This window comes from Drosophila miranda, chromosome 4 (genome assembly GCF_003369915.1).
Source record: "Drosophila miranda strain MSH22 chromosome 4, D.miranda_PacBio2.1, whole genome shotgun sequence".
In the NCBI taxonomy this organism is placed as follows: domain Eukaryota; kingdom Metazoa; phylum Arthropoda; class Insecta; order Diptera; family Drosophilidae; genus Drosophila; species Drosophila miranda.
Genome location: NC_046677.1, coordinates 22,665,695 through 22,690,833, shown reverse-complemented (window position 1 = coordinate 22,690,833; position 25,139 = coordinate 22,665,695). Strand labels below are relative to the sequence as shown.

Genomic DNA, 25,139 nt, shown 5'->3' with positions numbered 1-25,139 from the left:
ATTACCCAAAAATAAAAGCGAAACCTTTTCGAATGCATTTAGGCATGCGTGAGTGTGTGTGTATGTGCTTGTGTGTGCTGCTAACCCAAATAGGGCTCATAAAGTGATAATTAAATAAGTTTTTTTGCGCAAAGCCCTGACCAAAGCTCGGAATAAAAAAAAAATATAAAAAATAGTACAAAAATGTTTTTTGGAAGCTTATGCGTTGAGCCAAAAAGTAATCGCATTAAGAGAGAGATCTACATTAGGGTTTTTATACTAACTATTATGCTAAATATATTTTACAATAGGTTGTAAGGTTATAAGTTTATAAGAAATATAAGGTTATACGAGTTTTTTGGGAATAAATGAGTGATTGTTTAGATCGATTAGAAATCAGCACTTTCGGATGAGCGGAATATTCCGTACTTAGCCCGTAATCAACTGCATGACGACCACAGATTATTTCGACATTTTCATGAAGTTATTTTCAGTGAATTTCTGTTCTTAAATTTCGCTAATTATCAGAAAACATTTCAGCCACAGAAATTCCAACAGACATGGCACAACAGAGAGGTAGACACCAATACAACCTGAAAATTGCACAAAAGCTCATCAGAAGCAGACAATGGCGAAAAACAGCTGCTGTCCTTGTTCTATGACTAGGCTGTCCTTGTTCCCCCTCATATCCAGTGCCCTCTTCTGCCTCCTCGCTACTCCTCTACTCATTGGCCACTTAAAGACAAAAGCAGAACCAGAGGCAGAAGCAGAGAGCACTGTCCGTTTGTACGTTGTCCGCCAGTTGCCAATCGCCAGTGCAACGAAGCGGTAAATGCAACACCACGACACGACACGACAGCAGAGACCCAAGCAAGCAGCAGTTGCAGGTTGCAGTTGCAGCTGCAACATGAGCACACTTTAACCCAGGAGTCGATATCATTTCCGGCCAAATGGCTTTACAATGTGGCAGCGGCAGAGGAGGAACGATGCGAAAGCAGGGCCATGAATGGTCTGAGGTGAACATCAAGAGCAGACACACACACACAAACAACAAAACAGCAACAAAGTTTTGCTTTCCCTCCCACTGCCTCTCCGCCCACGCCTCCCCTTTCAACAAACATTTTCCTGACTTTTGCCCGACTTTAAAGGGTTCTCAGCGAACGACCCGTAGTACATCTCTCTCTTTCTCTTAGCCCAGCGAATGGAAACCAAAAATTGCATTCAAAAACATTTTCAAGTCAAAAACGCTGACAGACTGCATCGTCTGGGCCTCCTGGTACGCGCTGACAGGCCGCCGTCTAGCCCAACAAAAAATTAAGTTTTGACTGCAGTCGTTTTGTGTACACTGAGAGAAATGTGAAGATAGATACAAAATGGGAGCTAAGAGAGATGGAAACAAAGCTAAACAGGGGCAAGCCACATAACGGAGGAACTCTCTGGAGCAGGGATTGAAAAATTTGAATTTTAATAATATACATATGTAAATCAATTTCTTTTTTTTAGTAAAAATCAGAAAAACCTCACAAAATTTTTTATTTAATTATTATTATTTTTAAAAATTTGAATATGATTTTCGGTTTCAACTTGTATTATACAATGTAAGCATTTGAATTTTAAATTTATTTTAAAATATTTGTTCTTTTTATTATTTTTTTATGTATTTAATTTATTAGTTTTATCTATTTATTATTCTATAATACAAAATTATAATCATGATTTAAAAATTTAAAAATCATTTTTGTTCATTAAAGAAATTAAATTAAAAATTAAAAAAATTATTTTAAAATTTTTTTTCTGTTCCAGGACATGAAAAGTACTCCTTCTTATACATCTAGGAATATTTTTTTACTTCAATTGTTTTAAAACCATAACTTTAAATATTCTCTCTGCTCTGTAGATTCCCTATTTCCCACACCAAAAAGAAAACCTTCAATAAAAATTCGGCAATATATTTTCCAGTGCATCGCTTAGCCACAAACCGAAGACCACAACAACACCGCTTCGCTGCAGTCGTAGACCCACCAAGTGACTAGGCGGCAGTCATCATTCGAGTTTCTCACTCGCTCTCACAGTCACTCACTCACTCAGTCAATCAACGAGTCATTCGGTTACCCTGCCGCCGCCTCTGGCCCGGAGGCAGCACCGAACCCCATTTACCACTCCAGGAGGCGCCGCCGCCGCCGCCTGTCAAGTTGTCGTCTGGGGCCTGCGAAATTAGCGGCTGCCTGCAATTACGGGCGGGGGAGGAGGAATGCGATGAGAACACCGTTAGACAGGGGGGACGACGACTCCCGGCTCCCTTTTCACAGGCAAAACTTTTGTCAGGCACTTGAATGCAGAGCCCCCACCCCCAATGAGGATTTTCGGGCAATTCTTTGCCGATTCCTTTCGGAGCTAATTGTTGTTGTTAGGCATTTCCGCAACACCACCCAGCCAGCCGGCTTTAGCCAAAAACTAGGCTAATTGGCCTCTGCCAGGGGTATTGTATGGATTTATAATTGAAAATCAATAGGGGAGCCGTGGGATGGGGGATAGGGGATAGAGGAGTAGTACTTAGTCGGCGCAGACGGGGTCAAATGGCAGCTGCTGTTGCACAGCATATTCCATAGACATAATCTATTGCCCAATTTCGGAAGCGGAGCCAAAAACCGTTTATGGAGCGCTTTAACCATTCCCCAAAAAATCAGAGTAAACTGTTTTTTTGGGGCAGTAGGAGGAGAGGAGGGATGTGTAGGAGGAACATTGCTTACAGCAATTTTGCAACACTTTGGCAACTCAAAGAATGTTTTTAATTAAATCAAAAAAGCAAAAACCCCCAGCTCCCCCTCCCCTCTTGAAACCACTCTATCTACCTCTTCTTTCGGGCTTATCGCACTTATCCCTACACGTGTGCGTGTGTATCTGTGTGTATGTGTGTGAGGGCAAACTTTTCGTTGGCAAAAATTCATTAAAAATTTAATTTTCGCTCAACAAGTTGAAAAATGAAAGCAATGAAAAAAGTAACTAAACAAAAAAAAAAATAATAAGAAAAGTTAAATAATACAGAGGAGTGTTTCGACATGATATACCCAAGATACCTAGAATAGATATAGTCAGAATACAATAGACCTGAACTATCGTTTAATGGAGACACTACTAATGGAGCTACTACCAAAGACTTTAAGACTGAGCTGTTCGTCAAGGACAGTGTATTTTGTTATTGGATGCCGAAGACCAACATCTCGGTCTTGTATAGTCTTTGCTATTACTAGACCAACCAGAAGGAATTTCTCAAGCCCAACATCATCACTCAAACAATATACCCATCGTACTGTAGGAGTACCCAGTAAACTCCGCGAAAAGCGGTTAAAAAGAGTGGAGAGGAGTAACGGAAAGAGTAGTAGAACAGGAACAAACCTGACCCGAAAAGGTAAAAGATAGTAAAGAATGCACTTTGCTAATAAGTTTCGGCGCTTTTCGAATATCAGATGACGACGCGAATAGAGAACGAGTAACGGCAGAGGAGAGTGGAAGAAGAGCGAGAGAGGGAGCAAGGCCTGGAGAGCGGGAGGAGGACACGGCGAGGAAGGTCTGGAGAGCGGGAGGAGGAGAGTCGCGCGCGAGTGAAGAGAGAACGAGTAGCGGGGGGAGTAAGGCAGAGCAGAGGGTGAGCGAGGGCAAAATACCGGCAGGAGGAGAGCAGAGGAGCATCGAGCGCGAGAGCTCAAAAGTTTGTGCTCTTTCTGCCCACGTGACATGCGAAAAATATTTCCAGTAGTTGGATACAAAAAAAAAACACCAAAAACAAAATGATAACGGTGGGGACAGTGACAGTGTGGAGGAGATTGCCTTCCCTCCCACCTCGTTTACTTTGGTGCAAGTTTTCGCCATTTCTGTGTCAATGTATGCCAAGAGCCTGTGCCGCTGTACCCCCTACCCCCTCCCTCCCACCGATCCACTCTTTCTGGGGAAGCCTGGCTGCACAGCAAAGTGTTTGATGTTGTTGTTGTTACTGGGGCTGGTGCTGTTGGGTGCGCAACGAGGCATGCACATGGTTTACATTAGGCTAAGTAGCACACACACACACGCACACTCGCACACAAAACACACACCAAAAGCTCCCAGCGGCAGCAGAACAAACTCACTTGGCGCCTACCTACCTGCCTAGGCGGAGGCAGAGGCAGCAGCAGAGGCAGAGACTGAGCCAGAGGCACAGTGCACAGTGGGACAAGTAGTTGGCAGAAGGCCGTCACCTTAAAAAATTATAGAATATATGTAAAAAAGCGAAAAATATGCAATATGCAAATTATAAACTCTTTCCTTTAGAGATCACAATATACACAACGGATAGACCCACAATTTACATAATTTATTACCTATTAGTTATTCATGTCGGGGTCACCAAACCACATCAAAGATATATGGAATAAGACCACCAGAGACCCGAAAATGTTTCTCCATAAACCACAAGTTGCATGAAAAATGGTAATTATTAAAAAAAAATAATTAGCATAATCAAATTTAAAGGTTTTCCAGCCTTTCCTAGGCTAAAATATATATGTCATACGTAATTGGAAAATTGCCAAATAATCTGCTAGCTCTAAGCAAATTTTTGTAAATATTATTGTACATTTATAGCCACATATTGTCCTCCCATACTTCGAAAACTACCTCAGATTTGAGCAAATTTCCCATTGACTCTCCCTATTCCACATTCGAACCCCCAACCACTGTGCCTGCGTTCTGCAGCATCGAAATGGGGGAGCAGCAGCAGCACCCAGCAAGTGTTTGTGTTTTGGCATAAACGCGCGTTGATAAGCTAAAAGGCTAAGGGTTGCCACCACCACCATGGGGCCACATGGGGCTCAAGGGTTACCAACAGAGCCAACAGCAGCAGCAGCACGAGCATCACGAGTGGGAAATATTCCCCTTAGATAGCTAAAAAAGTCGACGAAAATGTTGGCCCGAATGAAAAGAAGAGTACAAAAAGTGCAAAGAATGGAAAACAAAGTTGATAAGCGACCGACCAGTTCTTGCCTCGACCTCACTTAACATATTCTCCGTGGGGGGGGCCGGAAAATGCCACGGGGGGTGGGGATGGGGTGTCGAATGGAGGCGGGGTTTTGGGGGTTGGTAGGTGTGTAGGAATTGCCATTGTCTATATAAATTTATGTCGAACAGGGGCAAAATACCGTAGCTCTTGGTTTAATGGTGTGAATTATATTAAGCGTCCTTCCTACGCCCCCCACCCCACGCCAGACACACACAAACAAACGGAAGAAACAGCTGTGTGTGTATACACATACATGGTTGCTGTGGCAACCCTACCCCCATAGGTCCTGGGTGTGTGTGCCGCTGATTTGTTTTTATCACAGCTCCCCGGAGGCATCAATTATGCGCTGATGTCAGAGCGGAGGCAACTTTTTTCCCCATTTTTTCACTCCCCTTTCGGTGGTGGAAGCATTTAATGGAAGAGAATACAATTTTCAAATGGTGGAATGGAGGGGTAGTATATGTTTTCTGGGGGTTGTTTAAAATGGGTGGCCACCCAGTTTGTTAAACCGTTAAAAGAAAAGTGCACACGCACCATAAGTTTTCTTTCGCAGAGGCCAAGGGGTCGCAAGCAGAGTCGGGGTCACCAAAATTCTGGCAAAAGTAACCTTTCGACAGAAGTTCATTTCAATGATGGATCTGTCGGCTTTTTTTTAGGAATGAAGGTGGTTGAAATATTTTTAAAGAGAACAGCTATACCTAAACGTATAATTTCCATCATTTTTGAGGTCATATATCGTCTATAGCTGTATCTTTATGCCCCGGAATCGGAGTCGGGGTCACCAAAATGCAAACAAAAGTAGCCCCTCGACAGAAATTCATTTCAATCATGGGTGTGTCGTCTTTCGTAGGAATTAAAGTGGTTAAACATTTTTTATATATATTATTTCCATCATTTTTGAGTTTATTGATCGTCTAGACCCTTATCCTTATGCTAAAATAATTCTCAGATAAAATTAAACTCCCACAAATCTAACTACCATTCTTAACCCTTACTTTAAAAAATACTAAATATTTCTCATGATTCTTATATTATAAGAAAAGGAAAAAAAAAACTCATCCCAAATGCACCACCGCCGCAATATATGGCCTCTTTATGCGCCACATAAAACTCCGAATTATAACCAAAAATGTTAATGTCAACAATTGCCAGAAAATGCTTGCCTGGCCCCAAGACTCCCCTTAATCTCCCACTCCCCCCCAAAGCCCCGTAAAAGGAAAGCGCTGCCATCACCGCAGCCTCCACATAAAAACAATTTCGCGCTTTCCGCAAAAAAATAAAATACAGCAGAAAACCTTTTTTTAATTCTTTTTTAAGCAAACAAATAAAATTATGCTAAGAGGGTGAGGGGATAAAAAGCATAAACACGGCAAATAAATATGCCGAGGGGTAAGAATACTGCGAGGAAGGAGAGCTTTCTGCTCCCTGGGGTGCCTTCAATGCGGCCATTATGACGAGCGGAAAATGCTCTCTGTTCCAGCCAAAAAATATACAGCCAGAAGGAAGAGAACTAGAGCTACGGAACCGAGACTTTAGATACCCTTGAAGAAAGGATTTTTTACGTGATTTGTAGAATATATATGAAGGTGTGTAATGGTGCAATTTCAGCAGCAAAAGGAATGAAATTTGTCAGGGAGATGGCTGTTAAAAAAAGATTGTAAATATTAAAAAAAAAATGTCTATACTTGAAAAAGAATACTATTAATAAAATATTAATCTAGTGCCATAAATGTAGTATTTATGTATGCTATAAATATTAAAAATAGTAATAATTCTATATAGTTTTATTTTGATCATTAATGGAAAGTAATGCCTCTCTTAGAAAATCATTATATCCTCTGCAGAGTATTACAAAAAAGTAAAAGAAAACGCATTTCACATTTCGTTTGGCGAAAACTGCCAAAGTCTGACGAACAGAGAGAATTTCACAGAGACTTATGTGTGTCTGAGAATGGCAGACAACGAGGGAGAGGGAGGAGGGAGCAGCCTTCGAGGGTTCGCTTTTTTCTGTGTGTTTAATGAGCTAAGCGGAAGGAAGTCAGTCACTCACAGCGCCGCGACGTCGAAGTTGACGTTTGTAATATAAAATAAATATATATCCCCCAAAAGGGAAAATTGTAAGGACAGGCCCCTTTTTTTCGGTTTTGAGCGGTATGTGGGGTGGTGACTGCAAAGAAAAGTTGAAAATTAACGCGCGTCTGTCACTTTTACTTTTCATTGCTGGCTGGATTTCTCCGGATTTGCTCGTCATTTGCTGCTTGACGACTGAAAATGAGAAGTTGGGGAAAGGACTTTAGAAAATTTAATTTCTTTAAGCCAACTTTTTGAGAGCCGCATTAAGACTGACAATAAAATGGCTAAAATGTTGCTTGATTTTGTTTGGAAAATGTTTCGGGTGGAGTGGCAGATGAGACACATAGACAGCAGGCTCAGGAGGTCGGGGTTACCAATTAAAGATGTTTTGTTGGTCTCCTCCAGCCCAAGAATTTTATAGAAATATTTGGAAGATGGAAACCTCTAAGCATTAGTGGAGGGATACGCGCTAATACCCGGTATTCGGTTTATAAAAGTGGACACTGAAGGAGTGGCAGATGAGAGACATAGACAGCAGGCTCAGGAGGTCGGGGTTACCAATTAAAGATATTTTATTGGTCTTCTCAAGCCGAAGAATTTTGTAAAAATGTTTGGAACATGGACACATTTGAGCCTTAGTTCAGGGATAGAATGGGATAGGCCCTAGAATCCCTGTACTTTTTGAATAATGGGTATAAAAATCGATTAAATGTCTTCAATACAGGAAAGCCTTAAAAACATATTGAATGTTTTTAATAGAAAAATAGAAAGAGAACAAAATGCATGTAAATATGTCAGATATAATCCATAATCCAGTACAAAATATGCTTTGCATTCCCCCAATACAACTTTTGCCATTTCTCGACTAAATCTCAAAGCCATAGGCAAAAAGCAACCTAAAATCTCCTTTTATTTCCGTAAATATACAGAGGATTTAGAACCAGTTTAGCCAGCTCGAAGGCAAGCCACAAGAGGCACTTCGGCAGGACTAAGCTTCCAACAGCATCTCCAACACTTACTCCCACCCGATGTAAAACATTCGCCTAAACATGTTAAATCACTGGAGAAAGAGGGGAAGCAGCAGTTGATGAGGAGCAGGGAACACACAGCAGGTAATAAAACACCGTCGTTTAGATATTTTATTTAGATTTTCAATAAAATACTGTGCCAATCTACGCAGCCAACTGCTTGACAGCCAACCAAATCTTTTGCATAAGCCAGGACAATCTAATTTTATAGCCAAAGGACCCCAAGGACGGAGAGGAACTCGGTTGAGAAACTAAGGAAATGCGGGCCAAATAAATTGCCTCAGTTGTAATGTAAGCCGGGACTTTAGTCCTCCACTTTCCCACCTCTCTGCCAGGCCATCGGTATCGCGTGTAATGCGCTCAATCAAAAGTCAAATGTCTAAAAATATTATGAAAAGCCTTTTTGCCTGTTAGCCGCCAGGCCCAAGACCCAGACACCAGGCAGGACTTTGCCAGGACGCAGCTTTCGTGGCTGGCCAGGCGATAGCATTTCCCAAGGGGTTGGATCAACCGCTGAAGCCATGGGCCTTCTCTGTGGGGTACAGTGGGACTAGGGTTGGGGAAAATTATTGGCTATATTTTTGGAGAGGAATTAAAATGAACTTTTCTTGGGGTTCATCTGTCATCTGTTCATCAAGGCGTTGGGCTTCAGAGTCGGTCCCCATAATCCAACAACAAAATCTTTGGCAAGGCCCAGATGCACAAAATTCGGTGCCGAGAAAGCAAAAACAAGACGGAGGCCGATGTTTGGAGCCGATTCTTGGTACCAGTCTCGCAGAAATCATGCCTCGTCATGCCCAAGACATGCAATTTGTTTAGTATTAGTGGACAATCTGTTCGTAAAATTTTTAGTTATATTTCCATAAACTTTTATCAGTAAAAATATATATTTTAGACCACTGTTCCCATGCACATTCTGCTTAGGATTCATTTATGCTGGTCCTGTTTCTGGGTTCGATTTTGGTGTGTGTGGGGTTTGATTCCTCCTCGTTTCCGCCGTTCCTGCTTATCGTTTTTGTTCCATTTCGTTCCCCCTGTTCTCCCGCTCCCGCTCCAGGGCCGCTCTGTCCTTTCTATCATGTTCGTCCGAATCGGTTTCGATTTCTTTTCATTTATACACTTTCCTGAACTCAAACTTCGTTCTGGGCCTGTTCCTGGGCTCTGTCTATAGTCTGCAAATAGTCTTTACTTGTTATACTCTGTGTTGTTGTTTTTTTCCGCTTTCCTTTTGCTTATTCTCCTGTTTTCTATTATTGGCTCCATTTGGTTTTGGCTTGCGTTTGTTTATGCTTCATTTTGATTTTTCTCAGCTCAAATCGTATTTGTTGTTTCTATTTTGGCGGAGGTGCCGCCCCCATTCTCTCTTCGTTTACATAGTAGCACGCTTTTTCCTGCTGTATTCCTCTATACCTTTTTAGTTTATCCGTCTATCCCTTTTTTGTCCGCCTCTACTTTGTTTGTTCTGTTAGTTGAGTCGTCGTCCGGTAAGTTTATTTGTATTTTGGTTTATAGAGCCCTCGGTCTCGGTCCCTTTTCAGGGCCCCATCCCAGGGCCCCTGGCAAATGACTCGTTTTCCTTCCACTTCCTTTTCCTTGAGTCTTATTTGTGCCGCGCCGCTGCTGCTGCCGCTGCTGCTGCTCTCAATGTCTAAATTTATGTGTAGCCGCAATTTATTTAAATTTATGTGGCTTTTGTCAAATTGATTTCAACGCTAAAGTGGGTTGACAAGGTAAACTGTTGGGGCGCAAAGCAGTGCGATTTTTCAGCACTGCTTGATTGAGTTGCCATTTTGTGGAAAATGGCTAAATTGATGGGTGGTGCTGGGTAATCAGTTGGGAAATTGGTTGGGATTAAAAGACCTGAGAAAAGGGAATAAAGTACAAGAGGCAAAGGAAATATTTGGACTAAACGGATAACGTAGTAAAACAAGAAATCGTACGGATTTTTTATTTAAAATAAAAAAAAATTATTTTGCAATTCTAAAAATAAAAATTGATAATACAAATTATTTACAATTTTTTCAATTTGAATTAAAATTTTGTTTTGATATTTTTTTTTTATTGAATAAATTCAATATATTTTGGTATATTTTTGTATATTTTATATATGTTTAAAAATTACTTTTAATGTTTTTTGTGAACTCCTCAGTTTTTAAAAACATTTTTTATTATATTAAATAAATTCAAAAAAATTTTTATATTAAATTTATTTCTTGGGGTCTAAATATTGTTTAATTATTTCTATTATTTTTAAAGTTATTTCTAATAATCCCAATTATTTCGATTCAAACGAAAAATAATTTTGCATTACTGGTAAGCTCTTCCTCTGAATGAACCCACTCGCTTTCTTACATCATTAATTCATATTGCACCCCCCTCCAAATTCCTGCCAATTACTTCGATAACTTGTCATTGGCCCATTGATATTGATGAAAAATGGCAAACAGGGCAAAGGCAAAGTCAAATAAATAGATTTTTACGACAGGCCTAAGGGCCCAGACCCCCCATAAAAGGTTTCAAACTAGAGGCACGAAAGCAGCTCCAAGAGAAAAGCAAAAACAAAACAAAAAAAGGTTTTCATATCAAAATGGCAATAAATAACAAACAATGCTGTCTGCAATTTTCCACTTTATAAAAGAAAAGCCATAAACAAAAGGGGTTCACTCCAAGCCGCCGAAAAATTACCATGGATGTTCCTTTTTTTTGGGAGCTCTGTGTTGTTGTTTGTTGCGGCTCATAAATGCAGGGGCGGAGGGGATAAGAGATGGAAAGCGGAAATGACTGACTGCTGTAGAGGCTTTGCCTTGGAGGATGACGGGGTTTTCGGTCGGCGCTGAACTTGTAGCATATTTTTGCCTCGCAATTAATTAATCTCCAAGGTAATAACGAACAACAACAGCCACGAGGAGACCCCCGACACACGAGCCACGACCCCGGGTCCGGGTCCGGGTCTCGAGTACAGGATAGCAATTGTTTGCGCTTCTGTTTTTATTGTTTTCGTACGTTTTTGCCCGGCCTCTGGTACTGGGGAGTGGTGTGCTGTGCCAACAAGAAAAACATCGAGTTGTCTGCAACTCGTTTGGGGTACGGGGGGATACGGGGCGGTACGCGTCATGTGTTTGGCATTTTGTGCATTGGCGCTGACGCGCCGTTTTAATTTATGAAAATGTTTTTGCGGAAATGAAAAGAGAACGTCAGAGAGATGGGGATATATAGAATGGGTGTTAGGGGGGGGGGTGCCATCACCACCACCACAGAGTGGGGCATAAATATTGTCGAGCTTTGTTTGACATTGGACGAAGGCTGAAGTGGTTTGGGCCCTGCCCTTTAGTAGGGATTAAGTATGGGGATAAGTGCGAGAGCCATGGGCTTATACTCGTGTGTATGCTTTATCCAGTGGTTATCCAGCAATTGTTTGTTTTTTTTTTTTTTGTAATTACTTTTCCGTTTATTCAGAATTCTCTACCTTCAATCCCATCTTTTACCAAAAACATTTCCTGCATATAGAACACACAAAATTCCGAATATAACTTCAATTTACTTTTACATTTTTGCAGCAAAAACCGAAAATTGCATACTAAACAAGAACGAAACCGCAACATAAATAAAAGCGAAAACAAATAATGCTTACAAAGTGTCGAAAAATCTACAAAAACAAAACAACAAAAACCCCATGGTGGTAAGAAACTACCATACGCAGAGGGTTAGAGGGAGATAAGCAGAAGAAGGAGCAGAGCAAAGTTCATTTCCACACCAAAATCAATGAACCAACACGCAGAAAAGAAGCAGAGAAGTAGGAGCAGCGGCAGAGCAGCAGCAAAGCAGAGAAGTAGGAGCAGCAGCAAAGCAGAGGAGCAGCAGCAGCCGACGCAGTAGTGTAGACGCAGCAGCGAACGGAGCAGTAGAGTAAAGCTTGTGCTTTGGTACGGCACCTTTTTCAGCGTCGCTTTTGAGTGTCAGTTGAAAACCGAGTCAGTTTTAGTTGTCAGAAATCACGGATCAGCACGGATACATATGTATATTTTTGTAATTTAATATTAAAACATACTAATCACGGTAGCTTTTGGTTAATAGATAGCTAAACTACCCGGAATACGACCTTTTATAATACATTCGAGTGATTTCTGTGCCAAAAATTTGTACTGTTTGCAGTTGGTTCAATCGATGGAAAACTTCTCGTGTCCTTGATAGACGCAGCAGCAGCAGTAGAAAACGCAGCAGAGCACCAGCGGACGAAGCAGCAGAAAATAACATAGGACATAGACGGCAGGCCACAGCTTGTGCCGGTCTGCCGAGTAGTAGATTTAAGAAGTGGAAAAGGAAAGAGGAAAGGAAAGGGAGCGTGAGAGATATGGAGTAGGAGAGCGAGCGCACAGCTTTCCAGCTTTTGTTTTGCCATTGAGCAGCGCATTCTGAAAACCGCAAACGCAGTTACACAAACAACATACCGACACTCACAAAAAGAGAGAGAGAGCGCGGGAGCGGAGGAGAGCATATAGCAGAAAGCAAACACCAAAAAATGGTTTAGAGAGGAGAAGGAGAACCCAAAAACTAACCGCAATTTTCGAGGCGCTTGCAAGCGATAGAAATGGAAAAGTAAAGGAATAAAAAAACACACATATGAAAAGAGCTTGGATTTTTGTGTGAGGGTTGAAAGAGTCGACTAAAGGAATACCCTAAAATATGGGAATTTTATATAGTAATTAAATACCCTTTTTGTGTGCATACATATATCAAGCCTGTGTGTATATCAAGCCTAAAGAAAGGGGAAAAATATATAAAAACATAAAATTGAAGAATATTCTTTTCTATGGCAGCATATAACCCCACATAGGGTATCGTGTAAAAAAACTATGGGTTACCAAGCGGCGCCCATTTTATTAATGCTTCCTCCCAAACCGACAACTGCGGCTGCTTTCACTTTTCACTTCTCCCCCACCCGAACGACCTTTTTTATTGCTTTATATTTTATTTTATTTGGTATCCCTCCCGCACCATTCATTCTTTTTTATTTGCTGACCAGTAGAGGAACCACAAAATGGACTAAAAAACAAGAAGGCAAAAATCAACATTTGGAGCAGTTTCATTTACTAATTTTTTTTTTCGCTCTCTTGCAGTACGGAGGGGTCCTTTAGTTATTGATTTGGAGGGTTCATCGATATATGGTATGTGCGTTGTGCCAAAGGGAAAACTTTGCAGACCGGAGGGTCTTTCGTGGAGTGTGTGATTAATACATTTGGTCAGGCATTAAAAAAACACACACACACACACACACGCACACAGGAAGAGAGCGAGAACTGGAACTCTGTTTTATTTGACTTAACCACTTCAGAGAGGGCCATGGATGTGCTCGTGCTCGCGCTCGTGTGCTCCCTTTCTTTCTTTCTTTTTTATTATTTTTTATTTGCCCTGACTTTAAGGACTCTTGAGTAATGATGGCCAGACCGACCGAAAAGTGAACCGAACGGGGGACTCCGCAAATTTGCGGCCGGCAGCCCCGGAACGAGAGAAAAGGAAAAGTGCTGACATGTTATTTGTGCAGTTAACGAGCTGAGTTATTTTCCAGGGAACAAACCGCACTTGAATACTCCTGCAGCAACAAACAAAAAAGAACCCCTACCAAGCCCCCACCCAAAACCCCAAAGAGCAGCAACAAAAGTCCAGGGAAAATAAAAGGATAATGGTCGAAGCCCTGCCCTGCCCTGCCCGGATTTTCTGTTTCTGCTTAACAAATTACATAAAATTTATTTTCCCATGTTTGAAGCTGTTTTCGTGTTATTTGTTTATTCGATGACCCCTCATTAAAATTGGAAATGTAATTTTTGCCCATCGCCAAAAACTTCACTTTAATATATGTACATATGTACCATATTTTTGGCACACATTCTGTACATTTTGTATATATTTTTTCTGTGTTTCATAATTTAGTACCACAATTTGTGCCCAATTAGTAATTAATAAATAATATTAAATGAAAAATCAAGTGAACAAGTAAAATATTTAGAGAAAAACAACACAAAATTGTGGTAGGAAAGTTTATTAGTTTTTTGTTATTTTTGGTCACTAAATTAGCATTTTAACAGGTTTTTTTTGTTGGAAATTAGTACACATTCCAAATATATATGGAATTTAATGTAAAATTTAATCAGAATTTCACCGTGAAAACTACTCGTACTACACATAGTTGTTAAAATATATTCAATTCAACATTTAAATACAAATAATTTTAAAATGTTGTAGTGCAACATAAAATTAACAGCAACAGCAAAAACAACATTAAAATAAATCTAACCAAATATTCAACCAAGTGCAACATTCTTTCACTCGAACAATATTTTAGGTATTTTATTTAAATTTTGGCTATATTTCCTTCAATGACATACGCATGAGCGGATTTAAAACCAGTCGAAACGACACTTAAATACCCAGTATTCAGTAGCTGCTATACATATATCGAAAATGAACCTGCATCTATGCATCCTGAAAACCTTATTGCTCTTGCATTAATGGAGCAGAAAGCCAGGTGTTCAAAGAGCCAAACGACAGACAACCCTGTTTTTCTGCAATGATTTTTCTTTAGGTCTCTGCCGAACATAATATACCCCGAAGCTCTTTGAGTACCAGGTGTAAAAATGCAAGAAAAAATATTTAAAAAATTCGAACATGAATTTCAACAATCAAATTTTCTTTATTATTTTTAGCGTTTAAATTCAACAAGCTGTAAACAAATAGCAACATTCTCGCTGCCCGTAAATTAAAAATAAAAATTTGGCATATTTTGTATTTTTAGTTGTATTATTTATTACAGGTAATTGCCCCGAAAGCAATTTAATATATTTCCAAATATTTTACGTAAAAAGGAATGCCAGCGTGCAAATTTAATACGTTGAGATTCGTTAGCTGCCCTGGAATCTTCAAACATTCCAGATACAGATACCAAATGAAACAATTTTATGTATGCGCAAATATTTTCAGAGAATTCTCTCTAGCCCCCGGAAACTGCAGCCAACGGGCAAAACATAACTCATGCATGTAATTTATATGCAACTTTCTATTTTTTATTTAAATAACAAATTTTCGCCAAACGGGCATCAACAATGAGAGACCAGATGCCGCTCCCACTGCCACTCCCACTCCCAAACTCCCAAACTCCTACTCTGCACAAATATTTAACATATTTTTTTGGAAAATAAAATTTTTATAAAACAATAAAGGTGAAAGGTATGCAGACACACACATGGCCATGGCTATGGCTATGGCTAATACAGATGCCCAGTTTGCCCTGAGCCGGGCTCAGAGTTGCAACTATGCAAATGGCAAACACGGAACACGGGACAAACGCCAGTGGCTCTCAACCCTGCCGCTGCCTTACTTATACAGACAGAGACCCAGAGAGAGAGAGAGATGAATGAATGCATATGGTGCTGGTCTGATTTCGATTTCACTAAAACAAAACACAACTAGGAACGGGGTGAAACGACCTTCAAGATACCCACTACTAGGATTGTTGTATGGGAATCAAAGGAATTTACACGACCAAGATATTGCAGCTAAGTCGGTCCCCAGAAGCCAGAAGCGAGACTTGGTTTTCGGTCTGAAGAATCCAACAACCAAATACAGTGTCTTTGATGAAAAGCTAAGAAAGAAAGCGAGTGCGAAGAGCTAATAAAGAACAACGAGTTTCTGTTCAACGAAATAGAGAAGTTCAAAAGCAACCAGCTGGAGACTATCGAGAAGCACCCCGAGGAAACCATTGTCCAGGTAGAGGGCCAGCTGGAAGAGATCAGCTATTGCTTGGAGACGGCGCACAAAGCCCAGAAGATAGACTCAAAAGCGTTACCATCATCTGCCTGTTACCTGAATGGCAACGAACCTAATATACCCTCGTTCATTCGTCGAGTGGCGTGGAACTAAGGGAAGCCACAGAAAATAAACAACAACAAAAACGTCGCGAGGTGGGCTCCACTCAGTGGGTTATCCTTGACTGGCCCTGAGCCTGCAGCTAAATTAGCTTTGGCTGGGTCACACGGATCCCACCGCGGAACACCAGAGCAGACCAGGCCAGGATACTGGCTAGGCAAGAGCATGTTGTATGGGGCATGGGGCAGGCTGAGCAAACAACAGCAAGAGCAAAAAAGAAAAGGGCAAAAACAACAGCAGAAAGCAGAAGCAGCAACAATTGAAATGAAACAAACGCAGAGAATGCTGTAAAGTGAAATGCAACTCTGGGTTTGGGTTATAAATAGAGACCCACACACACACACACACACACACTGAAAGCGAAGAGTGTGGAAGAGAGCGCGCACAGCTGATGTGTAGGTGTGCCGTTGTTGTTGTTTTTCTAAAGCACAGCCAGCAGAACAGGGCAGCATTCTTTTCAATTTCTTTCTGGTTCTTGCTGGCTACCCCTTTGGGGGACACAAAGAATGAGAAAGAAGAGAAGAGAACAGAGCAGAACAGAACAGAACAGAGAGTACCTTTGCCTGAGCCTTGAGCTGCTCTTGCATTTGTTGGAAAGACTATAGAAGGTGTATCAAGAAGATAATCAGTGCGAGCAGATATCACGTGTCCTTGCGGCCATGATGAGTGTCGTCCGCTGTGGTGAGGACCATCCACACACTCGTTCCTCTCAGAGAGACAAGGGCTAGAAAGAGATGGCAAATGTTTAACGTTCTGCACGCTAGCATGGATGGTCCTCGAAAGAGAGCAGATGTGGTAAAGACACCACCTAACAAATAAATTCACCTTGATCCAACATCCATCGGAATAGCGCTATCTAAGGATGGTTTAAATCGCACTGGAGGAGAGATTGGGATAATGGGAGTGAGGGTAAGCTCAAGCCAGACTTGAAAACCCACCCTTAACTGCTAAGCTACACTGGAAGAGATTGGAGGATTCCTATCGTTCAAAAACCTTCCCAATATATTTACTTCTTTGTTCTCTGCATTTAAATCCACATCATATCCACATCTAGGGTATTTTTAACATTCATGTGGCCTCCAATCCAGGCATGCATTTCCCATTCTGCATTCGGTTTCCTTTTGCTCACGCATTCCATTGTCACTGTACACACATTCATCCACAGACAAAGGCTCCTTCCACCCTGCTCAAACATGCAGGGATATTTGCTTACGTGTCCAAAGCACATCTCATCCTACAGTCCACGGAGCCGCCCCCACTCAGGGCCACTTTAATAAATGAAAAACCTCTCAGAGTTTTGTTTTCAATTTCTATTTGTTTAACGTTCGTTGCCGGCGGTTTGTTTTATTGTTTTGTTTTGGTATATTTTGTTGTTTATTTTGTCGCGCATTAGAAAAACCGGGTAATTTTTGCATTTCACTTTCACCAAAGATAATTCCGCCTTTGGGCATGGGATTTACGTAATTATTATATGCGCAGCGCCCCCTGATGACGATTTGTATTATATCTCTGGCTCATCAGTCGGCGGCCACAGAGGTCCGTCTGTGCCTCCCCCGAGCCACACTAATTGCCACATTTCGGTGTATGCCACAGCCGCCACATGCAAATGCATCATTTCCCCCGCCCTGAAGCTAATTGCATTGCAGCACGCGCTTTAAAGTCAATGAACGATTTGGTATTTGCCTTTTGCCCGCAATTTGAGGCACGCAAATGTCAAAGCTTTTTAAAATAGCCATAAAATGTCGGCAGCGAAAGGGGGGCAGGCAGGCACACGCCCAAAAATAGGCAACAACAGTTGTGTAAATTGGCAAAACAATAAACATAAAATGTCGCACACAGTGGGTAATAAAATATTTATGCCATGTTTTCTTTTCTTGGGCTTTTTATCGAGCGCGTAAATGTGTGGCAGAGATGAAAGCGTGAGTGGATCGTGAGAGGAAAGGCTGGAACAGTATCACCAAAGCTATCCAAGAAGCTATCATTGCAGCCTAAAACTAGGCACTGAAAAGTGGGTGGCTCTAGCATGCATTTTGTTTGAAAGCCAGGTGTTCAAGTAGCCAAAAAATATATGTTTTTCCTCATTCTGGCTATACTAATGCTCCGATCGTAATGAGATTTGGCAATCTAATAGATATGACCATTCTTTGTGTTTCTGCATTTTCAGAAAATATCTTCTTTAAATTTATTTATTTATTCCGCACCCATCACTAGTGGTAAAAACTTGCTTAGCTTTCATGTGGCACAAAAATAAGTTGGAAAACACCAAAAATAGTGTAGGTAGTGTCAAAAGGGTGCCTCGTGTAGGCGCCACACTATTTGCATGTGTGAAGGAGCCAGGAGCCAGAAGGTCGTTAGAAATGGCCTAAGAATATCGTGAATAACACGAAACCCTTCTCATAGCCACAAATCAAATAGCAAGGGAAACATGGAACAATATGTCAAATGATATTACACATTAAATTAGTTAAGACCCAGCAGAGATATGTATAATAAGGCCGCCTGTCGTGTGTGTGTCAGAGTGGGTGTCGTTGGACGGGTGTTCGTGTCAAGCATATGGTTTTTGGGGGAAATTCCTCTTTTTTCTTTGCTTTTCTTGAGCACAATTTACCCAGCAGCTATTTGTCACGTGACATTTTCGTTTGGCCAAAAATTACAAATGTTTTATATTATTTTTGTTTGCGATTCCATGCCTCGCTGCGAGGCGTTGCCAAGGTGCGTGTTCTCTAAGGATTTTGATTTCCTGACGTGTGTTCACACTGAAGATGCCACAAAACATGACAGCAGAGCGATTGAGCCAAGGAATTGAAGTGTCCTAGAGAATGGCGCGGCACGGCATGGGCTTCAAAAACATATTCTACCCTCATGTTAAAGCTCTCGCTTTCCATTTTCACTGAACTTTCAATGGTTTAGGCCCACTCCAAATTTGTTAATGGGTTTTCCCTGTCTGGTAATGGACTAGTTGTTTTATAAATGCCTTAAATTTCCATAATTATACGGCTTCTGGTTGATTTTAGCTAATGAATTAAGTTAATTTTTTTTTGTAAAGACCATAATTTTCTTGCATGCAAACATGCGATGCCACAAAAAAATGGTGATGCAAATTAGAATGTTCACATTTTGCTTGGTTTATAAGTGGAGCTGTTGAAGTATCGGTGGCGCTATCGATATATCGAATTCACTAGGACAATGTATCAGTGATCATGTGTTAGGTATCAGTTATCATGTTTTTGCAGTTCTGGTGAAGGCATTTGATACATTTGCCTTGCAAGGTTTGGCTTCATCTTTGTCTTGATTCACAATCGATTTGCCAGCTATCGATAAAAGCCAATGTATCATGTATCGTACTACTTTTACGCTCTTTATATGCTGATCATAATCACTGATCATGTGCGTTCACCAGAGCTACCGTAACAGCGGTTGACGCACGAAAGAAGCGAGTGTGCAGGGGTCTTGCCCCCTAGTTTATAAATTAAATGATAAATGAAACAGTACAGTTACAGGCACGTTTTTTTTGGTACAGTTAGACACATGACACATAAATGCAATGACTTTTTAGTGGGGAAACTGTTTTGTGTGAGTGTGTGGGTGTGTTTGTGTTATCTCACTCGCACTCACCTATCCCTCAGGCAAATTTTGAACTCATGCTGGGAATCGTAATCGCTGTTATCGATGAAATTGTTCCGTTCCCTGTGTTCCCTATCACGTTCTCGCTCCCTTTCGCGCTCTCGCTCGCGCTGGTACTCCTGCATATTGGCCAGCTGCTTGTGGAAGAGCTCCTGCTGCGACTGGAGCAGCTCATGATGATCTTGCAGGGCCACTAGCTGGGACAATTGCTGCTGATATGGCGTTTGTGGCGGCGAGCTGGGGCGATGCCGCTGATAGGGATGATGGTACGGCGCATGATGATGGTTCAAATGATGATGATGCGGATGACGACTCTGTGTCATTGTCCTGCCGCCGCCTTGATTGCTGGCAGTATGCTGCTGTTGCTGCTGCTGCTGTTGCGGCTGCTGCTGCTGTTGCGGCTGCTGCTGCTGCTGGCCCTGCGAATGCGGGTGATGCAGACTGGTTGCGCTCTTCAATTGGGTTAGCTTGTGGCAACTGGTGACCTCGGCCAGGCCAAACTCCAGCTCGGCCTGGGCCTGCTGCTCGTACGACTGCTGCGCCTGTTGCAATCTCTCTCGCTCGTTACGCGGCGAATTGGCCAGCTGCTCGGCGGGCGGTTCGATCTCCACCGCCGAATAGTCGTAGTCCAGATGATGATGGTGATGGTGCAGACTCTGGGCCGGCTTGCTGTTACCACCAGCACTGGGCGCCGTGACGGCACCCGTTCCAGGCGTGGCTGTGGCTATCTTACCAGCCAAAGCATCTAAAGAACTCAGCATGGTTTCGAGCGATCTTTTAGTTTCTCTCTCTCTCTAGCTTGTTCGGGTATATCCTTATGATTGTTCCTGCATAAAGAAACTCGTTCTCGTTCTGTTTTCAGCTTTTGGAACTCGTTCTTTTTCTGCTGCTGACACTCGCTGTGTTTGCGCTTCTGGTACTCGCTGTGTTCCGGTTCAAAATTGCTTTTATATCGCTTTTGTTTCGGTTTCGGTTTCTGTTTTATTGTTTTGGTATTTATTGCTTAGAACTTGCCTGAGGGAGAAGTTGGGAGGCAAATTTCATTGGATTAGTAAATTTCAATGAATATTTATTAGTTAAGGTAGCAAAAAAAAAACAAAAAAAAACAAAGTATGAGCGTGTGATTCGACCTTGACAATCATACAAGCATGCAGCATCTCATTCGCTCTAGGTGGAACACATGATGGTTCTCTCTCCGTTTCTCAGATATTCTTTATGTTTATTTTGTAGCTTAGGTCAGCTACATTTCACTTAAGCTCTTTCCTCGCTTTTTGCTACAAAAATGCCAACGCACAGACAACAACAACAGAAGAGGGGACCCAGTTCAGGGCACTCACTCTCAGGACACTTACACCCATGTTCATTCACTGTGCTGTTGCTGTGTGAGTGCTTTGTGGAGTGTCTGTGCAGGGTACACGTACGTCTATCCGTCTGTCTGTCGGTCTGTCCGTGTGTGTGGTTGTAAAATGCAAACACTTGAGCTAGAAAAGGGCTAGCCGGAAAGCCAATGCGCCTCGGGGGCGGCGGTGTAGGTGGAGTGCTTGCTTCTCTCATTGTGTCCAGTGTTTGCTGGCCCTCACACACACACACACACACACGCACACAAACACCCCCAAGCACTCGGGAGGTCCTGTGCTTTGTGGTCAAAATAATTGGGGGACATTCAAATGCAGAAAATTCACAGGAAATGCAAAAATTTAAAATATTTAATATATATTTTTTGGTGAAAAGTAAAATTTAACAATTTAAACACAATATATGGTGGGGTCTAATGAAACAAAATTAAAAGGCATAAATTACTTACTAAAAATAAAGGCATATATAAATATATTTTAAGAAATATATTTTAAGAAATAAATTTTAAATATACAAATATTTCTAGGCTGGCTTTGCAAAAAATTGGTTTCTTTACAGTATTTTGGTGTACCAAAAACTGTACTTTGTTGTGGGGCCGAAAAGTTGTTCATTTTTGCGCCTCGTCCAAGCCCAAGTGTCGCGTATTTTGTTGTTGGTTTCTTGGGACCGACTTGTGCGCGTCGCCCAAGACTTTTACTTGTGAAGACTGAAATGGAAGTCTTGTTTTTGAATTCCAGGGACCGACTCAGCATTGACGAACAGACGAGGTGGAGTAGGCAGCGGGGCCGCAATCAGAGACGAAGAATGGGTGCCCATCAAGAAAGAACTCCGCCATAGGACGGCTTGCTGTTGCCTCATCTAACATCCTGCCAATTGTATAGTCTTAATATAATATTTTCTTTCTCCGTAAGCCACTCAAAAAGAAATTTTCTAGTACAAAAATTAATTGAAAAATTCCTATTCGTATTAGCTCTCAAGCATGCGGCCAATCGAAGTGAAGAGCGAGCTCTGGCAAAGCAGGAGTGGCGTGCTCTCTCATCTCTCAACTCAAGATTATTTGTGGATTATCTGAAGGATTTTGCAATGAATGTAGATTGCAATACTTTGTGGCTAACCCCTGGAGAAGCTGTCCTCCACAGCCAGCAGCAGAAGGAAGGCTAAGCCTGGACTCTGGGGCACAGAAGGAGCAAACAAGTTGACCACACATCACATCCTGGGCATCTACTGGTTACTCCTCCTTAACCACTTCTCTCTATCTGTAACCACTGCCATATCCTCTCTTGTACTCAACACCTGCAAAATATCTTCAATCAAATTTGCAGCTTGCAACAAAAATGTCTATTGTTGTTGCAGGTTCTACGCACACACACAAAAAACTACAAAGTTTGCTTAGTATCTATCCTTTTCCTTATGGAGAGAGGTAAAAACCCATTGTCTAGCCATGCGTGTGGGAGGAGGTTGGTTCTTCTGCCCCCATTCTTGATTTTTGTTGCATGACACACTACTGAAAGTCAACTTGAATGCAACGCTGTGTACATTTTACCATATATATATATACATACAAATATATCTACCCATTCATCCCTATTTGTGCCTTGCAACTTTAAGTAGTTCTGCCATGCCTCCTGCTATCCTCCGCCTTCGCCTTCGCCTCCTCTGCCACTGCTGTGTTTCCTGTTCTCCTTTGCTGCTGTTGCTGCTGCTGCATTTGAAAGGAATTTGCCTTTTACAAGATTTTACTCTTTGCAATTTACACGCGTCGACCGCTTTCCCATAAACATACTCCACTCCCACACAAGCAGCACTCACACAGATACACTCACACGAATGCAATGTTTGTGTTGGATGTTGCAAGCATTTGGCTTTTGTAAATGTTACTTCCTTATTACATGGCATTATATTATTGCACACACACAGTCTCTGTAGCCATCAAAGTAGTCTGAGCCACAGAAAAGCGATGGGCGATGGGTGGTGGGTAGGAGGTGGGTTTAGAAGAGCTTGTTAAATGTTTTCCAGGATGTTTGCTCACGCAGGAAGTCGTTCTCCTAGCAGCAGCAGCAGCAACGGAAAGAAAGAATTCTTTTTTGTGCGTAATTAGCAAAAAGGAGGCTGCCAAGAAAATTCACTTGAAATTCCCACTTGTGGCGGGGTCTGGCTAAAATAATTGCTAGCCGCAACAGAGATCTTTGTACTTTAAAGCAGGCCACGATCTCCACTTAAATTATAATTACTTTTTACAGTATTTCGTTTGCTTTACAAAATAAAATATAAATAAATGGCAAAAAGCAACACCCCCATATTTAAATAAAACATTTAATTTGTAAATAAAAACAATGAAATTAAATAGAATTCACTTTGAATGAATTTGTTTATTTGAATTTATTAAAAAGGTATTTTAATAAAGCCAATATTTAATCTTAATATAAAAAATTTGAAAACAAATAAACCATATTTAAATTTATTGAAAAATATTTAATTTAAATATATAAATATTTAATATAAATATATAAATATTCAATTTATATACGAAATATACATATTTATTTAATTTATATATGAAATATATTTATTTTATTTATTAAATATTTATTTTTAAATTCTGTTTACTACTATTATGATAGTAAACAAATTTTTATTTTTTTATTGATATTGATTTATTGATATTTTATAATAATTTTTTTTTGTAATATTTTCCTATTTGTATCAAAATTTGAGTGAAACAATATTTTAAAATTCTACTCGTGGTGGTGCAATTGGTATACATTTTTACGCCTAGGATTATTTGATTCTTAGAACTATTTCTCTGGCTGTTGAACATTAAATTCTTAAAAAAGCACAAACTTGCCTTCGTTAATTTGCCTTGAGTTCCAGTACTATTTAATTCTTTAAAAAATAGTTATAAAACTTAATTAGGCATTCAACTAATTTCATTCAAAGACAAACCAAGAGCTCAGCCCACAGCCGCAAGGCTAAAAGACACAGAGGCAGAGACAGGGAGATCGTCAGTACCCCATATTTTTGCCTTTTTTCATTAGTTCCCTGGCAAAATAGAATTTGAAAAGGCTTTAAAGAAAAAGCGATTCAGTCATGTGCTCTGTGTGAGGGGGAGGATAGTGTGTTATCAGAACTAACAAATGAAAACTATAAAAGAGAAATGGGGGAAAAACGAGCAAAGAAAATCGCGCCAGACGAGGACACCAAGTCGGGGTCTCCATCAAAGACAAGCTCCCGCGCGCCATAACCCAAAAACATAAATCCTTTGCTGGAAAATAAATAAAAAAGAAAAGCTTGGAAAAGAAAAATGAATATGCTCTGTCCCAGAAACCCAGGGACTAGAACCAGAGACTAGGAGAACTGCATCCTGAAAGAGAGTAGGAAATACAAGTGGAAAAAAGTTGATAAGCGGCACCCAGTCACACCAGAGACGCATTGAGTGGGGATGGCAGGGGGAGGGGGAATAAAAAAAACTAAAATTAATAATGAGATTTTTTCCAGCCAGAGAGCAAGATAGAAATATTGACTAAGGCCAAAGGAATGCAGCTTTAAGCGACACAAGAAGATGTCGCAAACAGTTTTTAAGGGGAATTAATTAAGTAGTAGAATAAAGGATATATTGTAGAATGGTTTAGAAATAAACCAAGCCCCTATTAATCTAAAATCTTTGTGCAAAACCTTTTGAAACAATTTCCATCTCGTAAATATATACAGAATCATTCAATTATCAAAACTGCAATTTCCTGTGCAACATTTTCACAATTATTTTCCATGATTATGGCAAGTGGAGCAAATATTCCCTTAGGCCAGCATTAAATCAAATGGAGCGTCACACACACAGACGCACAAATATTGTGTCACCTCACAAAATGCTATGATCCTGAGGAGACAAACAGTACGATGTACCAATCCCCTCTATAAACAGATGCATAAATTGTCATCTGGCAATTTAATAAACAATGCAAACTTGGGGCTAAAATGATTCGATATTCAGGGATATGCAGAGCGGAGCAGAGCAGAGCAGAGCAAATGTAAATGAATCAACTAACTAATTAAACAGGAATTGGTAATGATGAACGCCCCAAAGGATGGCCTAGAAAATGTGTGTGGGCCAAAGCCCGTATTGATTTCTC

At 40.9% G+C, this 25,139-nt stretch overlaps 1 protein-coding gene across 3 annotated transcripts in view; it reads right to left on the bottom strand.

Moving 5' to 3' along the window:
• Positions 1-25,139, bottom strand: part of LOC108162166 (CUGBP Elav-like family member 2) — a 141,633-nt gene that overhangs the window by 77,310 nt on the left and 39,184 nt on the right. For all 3 annotated transcript variants that reach the window (XR_004472882.1, XM_033393292.1, XM_017296758.2), the window contains exon 2: positions 19,648-20,670. Coding sequence is in view for 2 of the 3 variants with exons in the window: in XM_033393292.1 (XP_033249183.1) it covers positions 19,648-20,417 (770 nt within the window). In the remaining variant the exon portion in view is untranslated. The remainder of the gene's footprint in view (positions 1-19,647; positions 20,671-25,139) is intronic.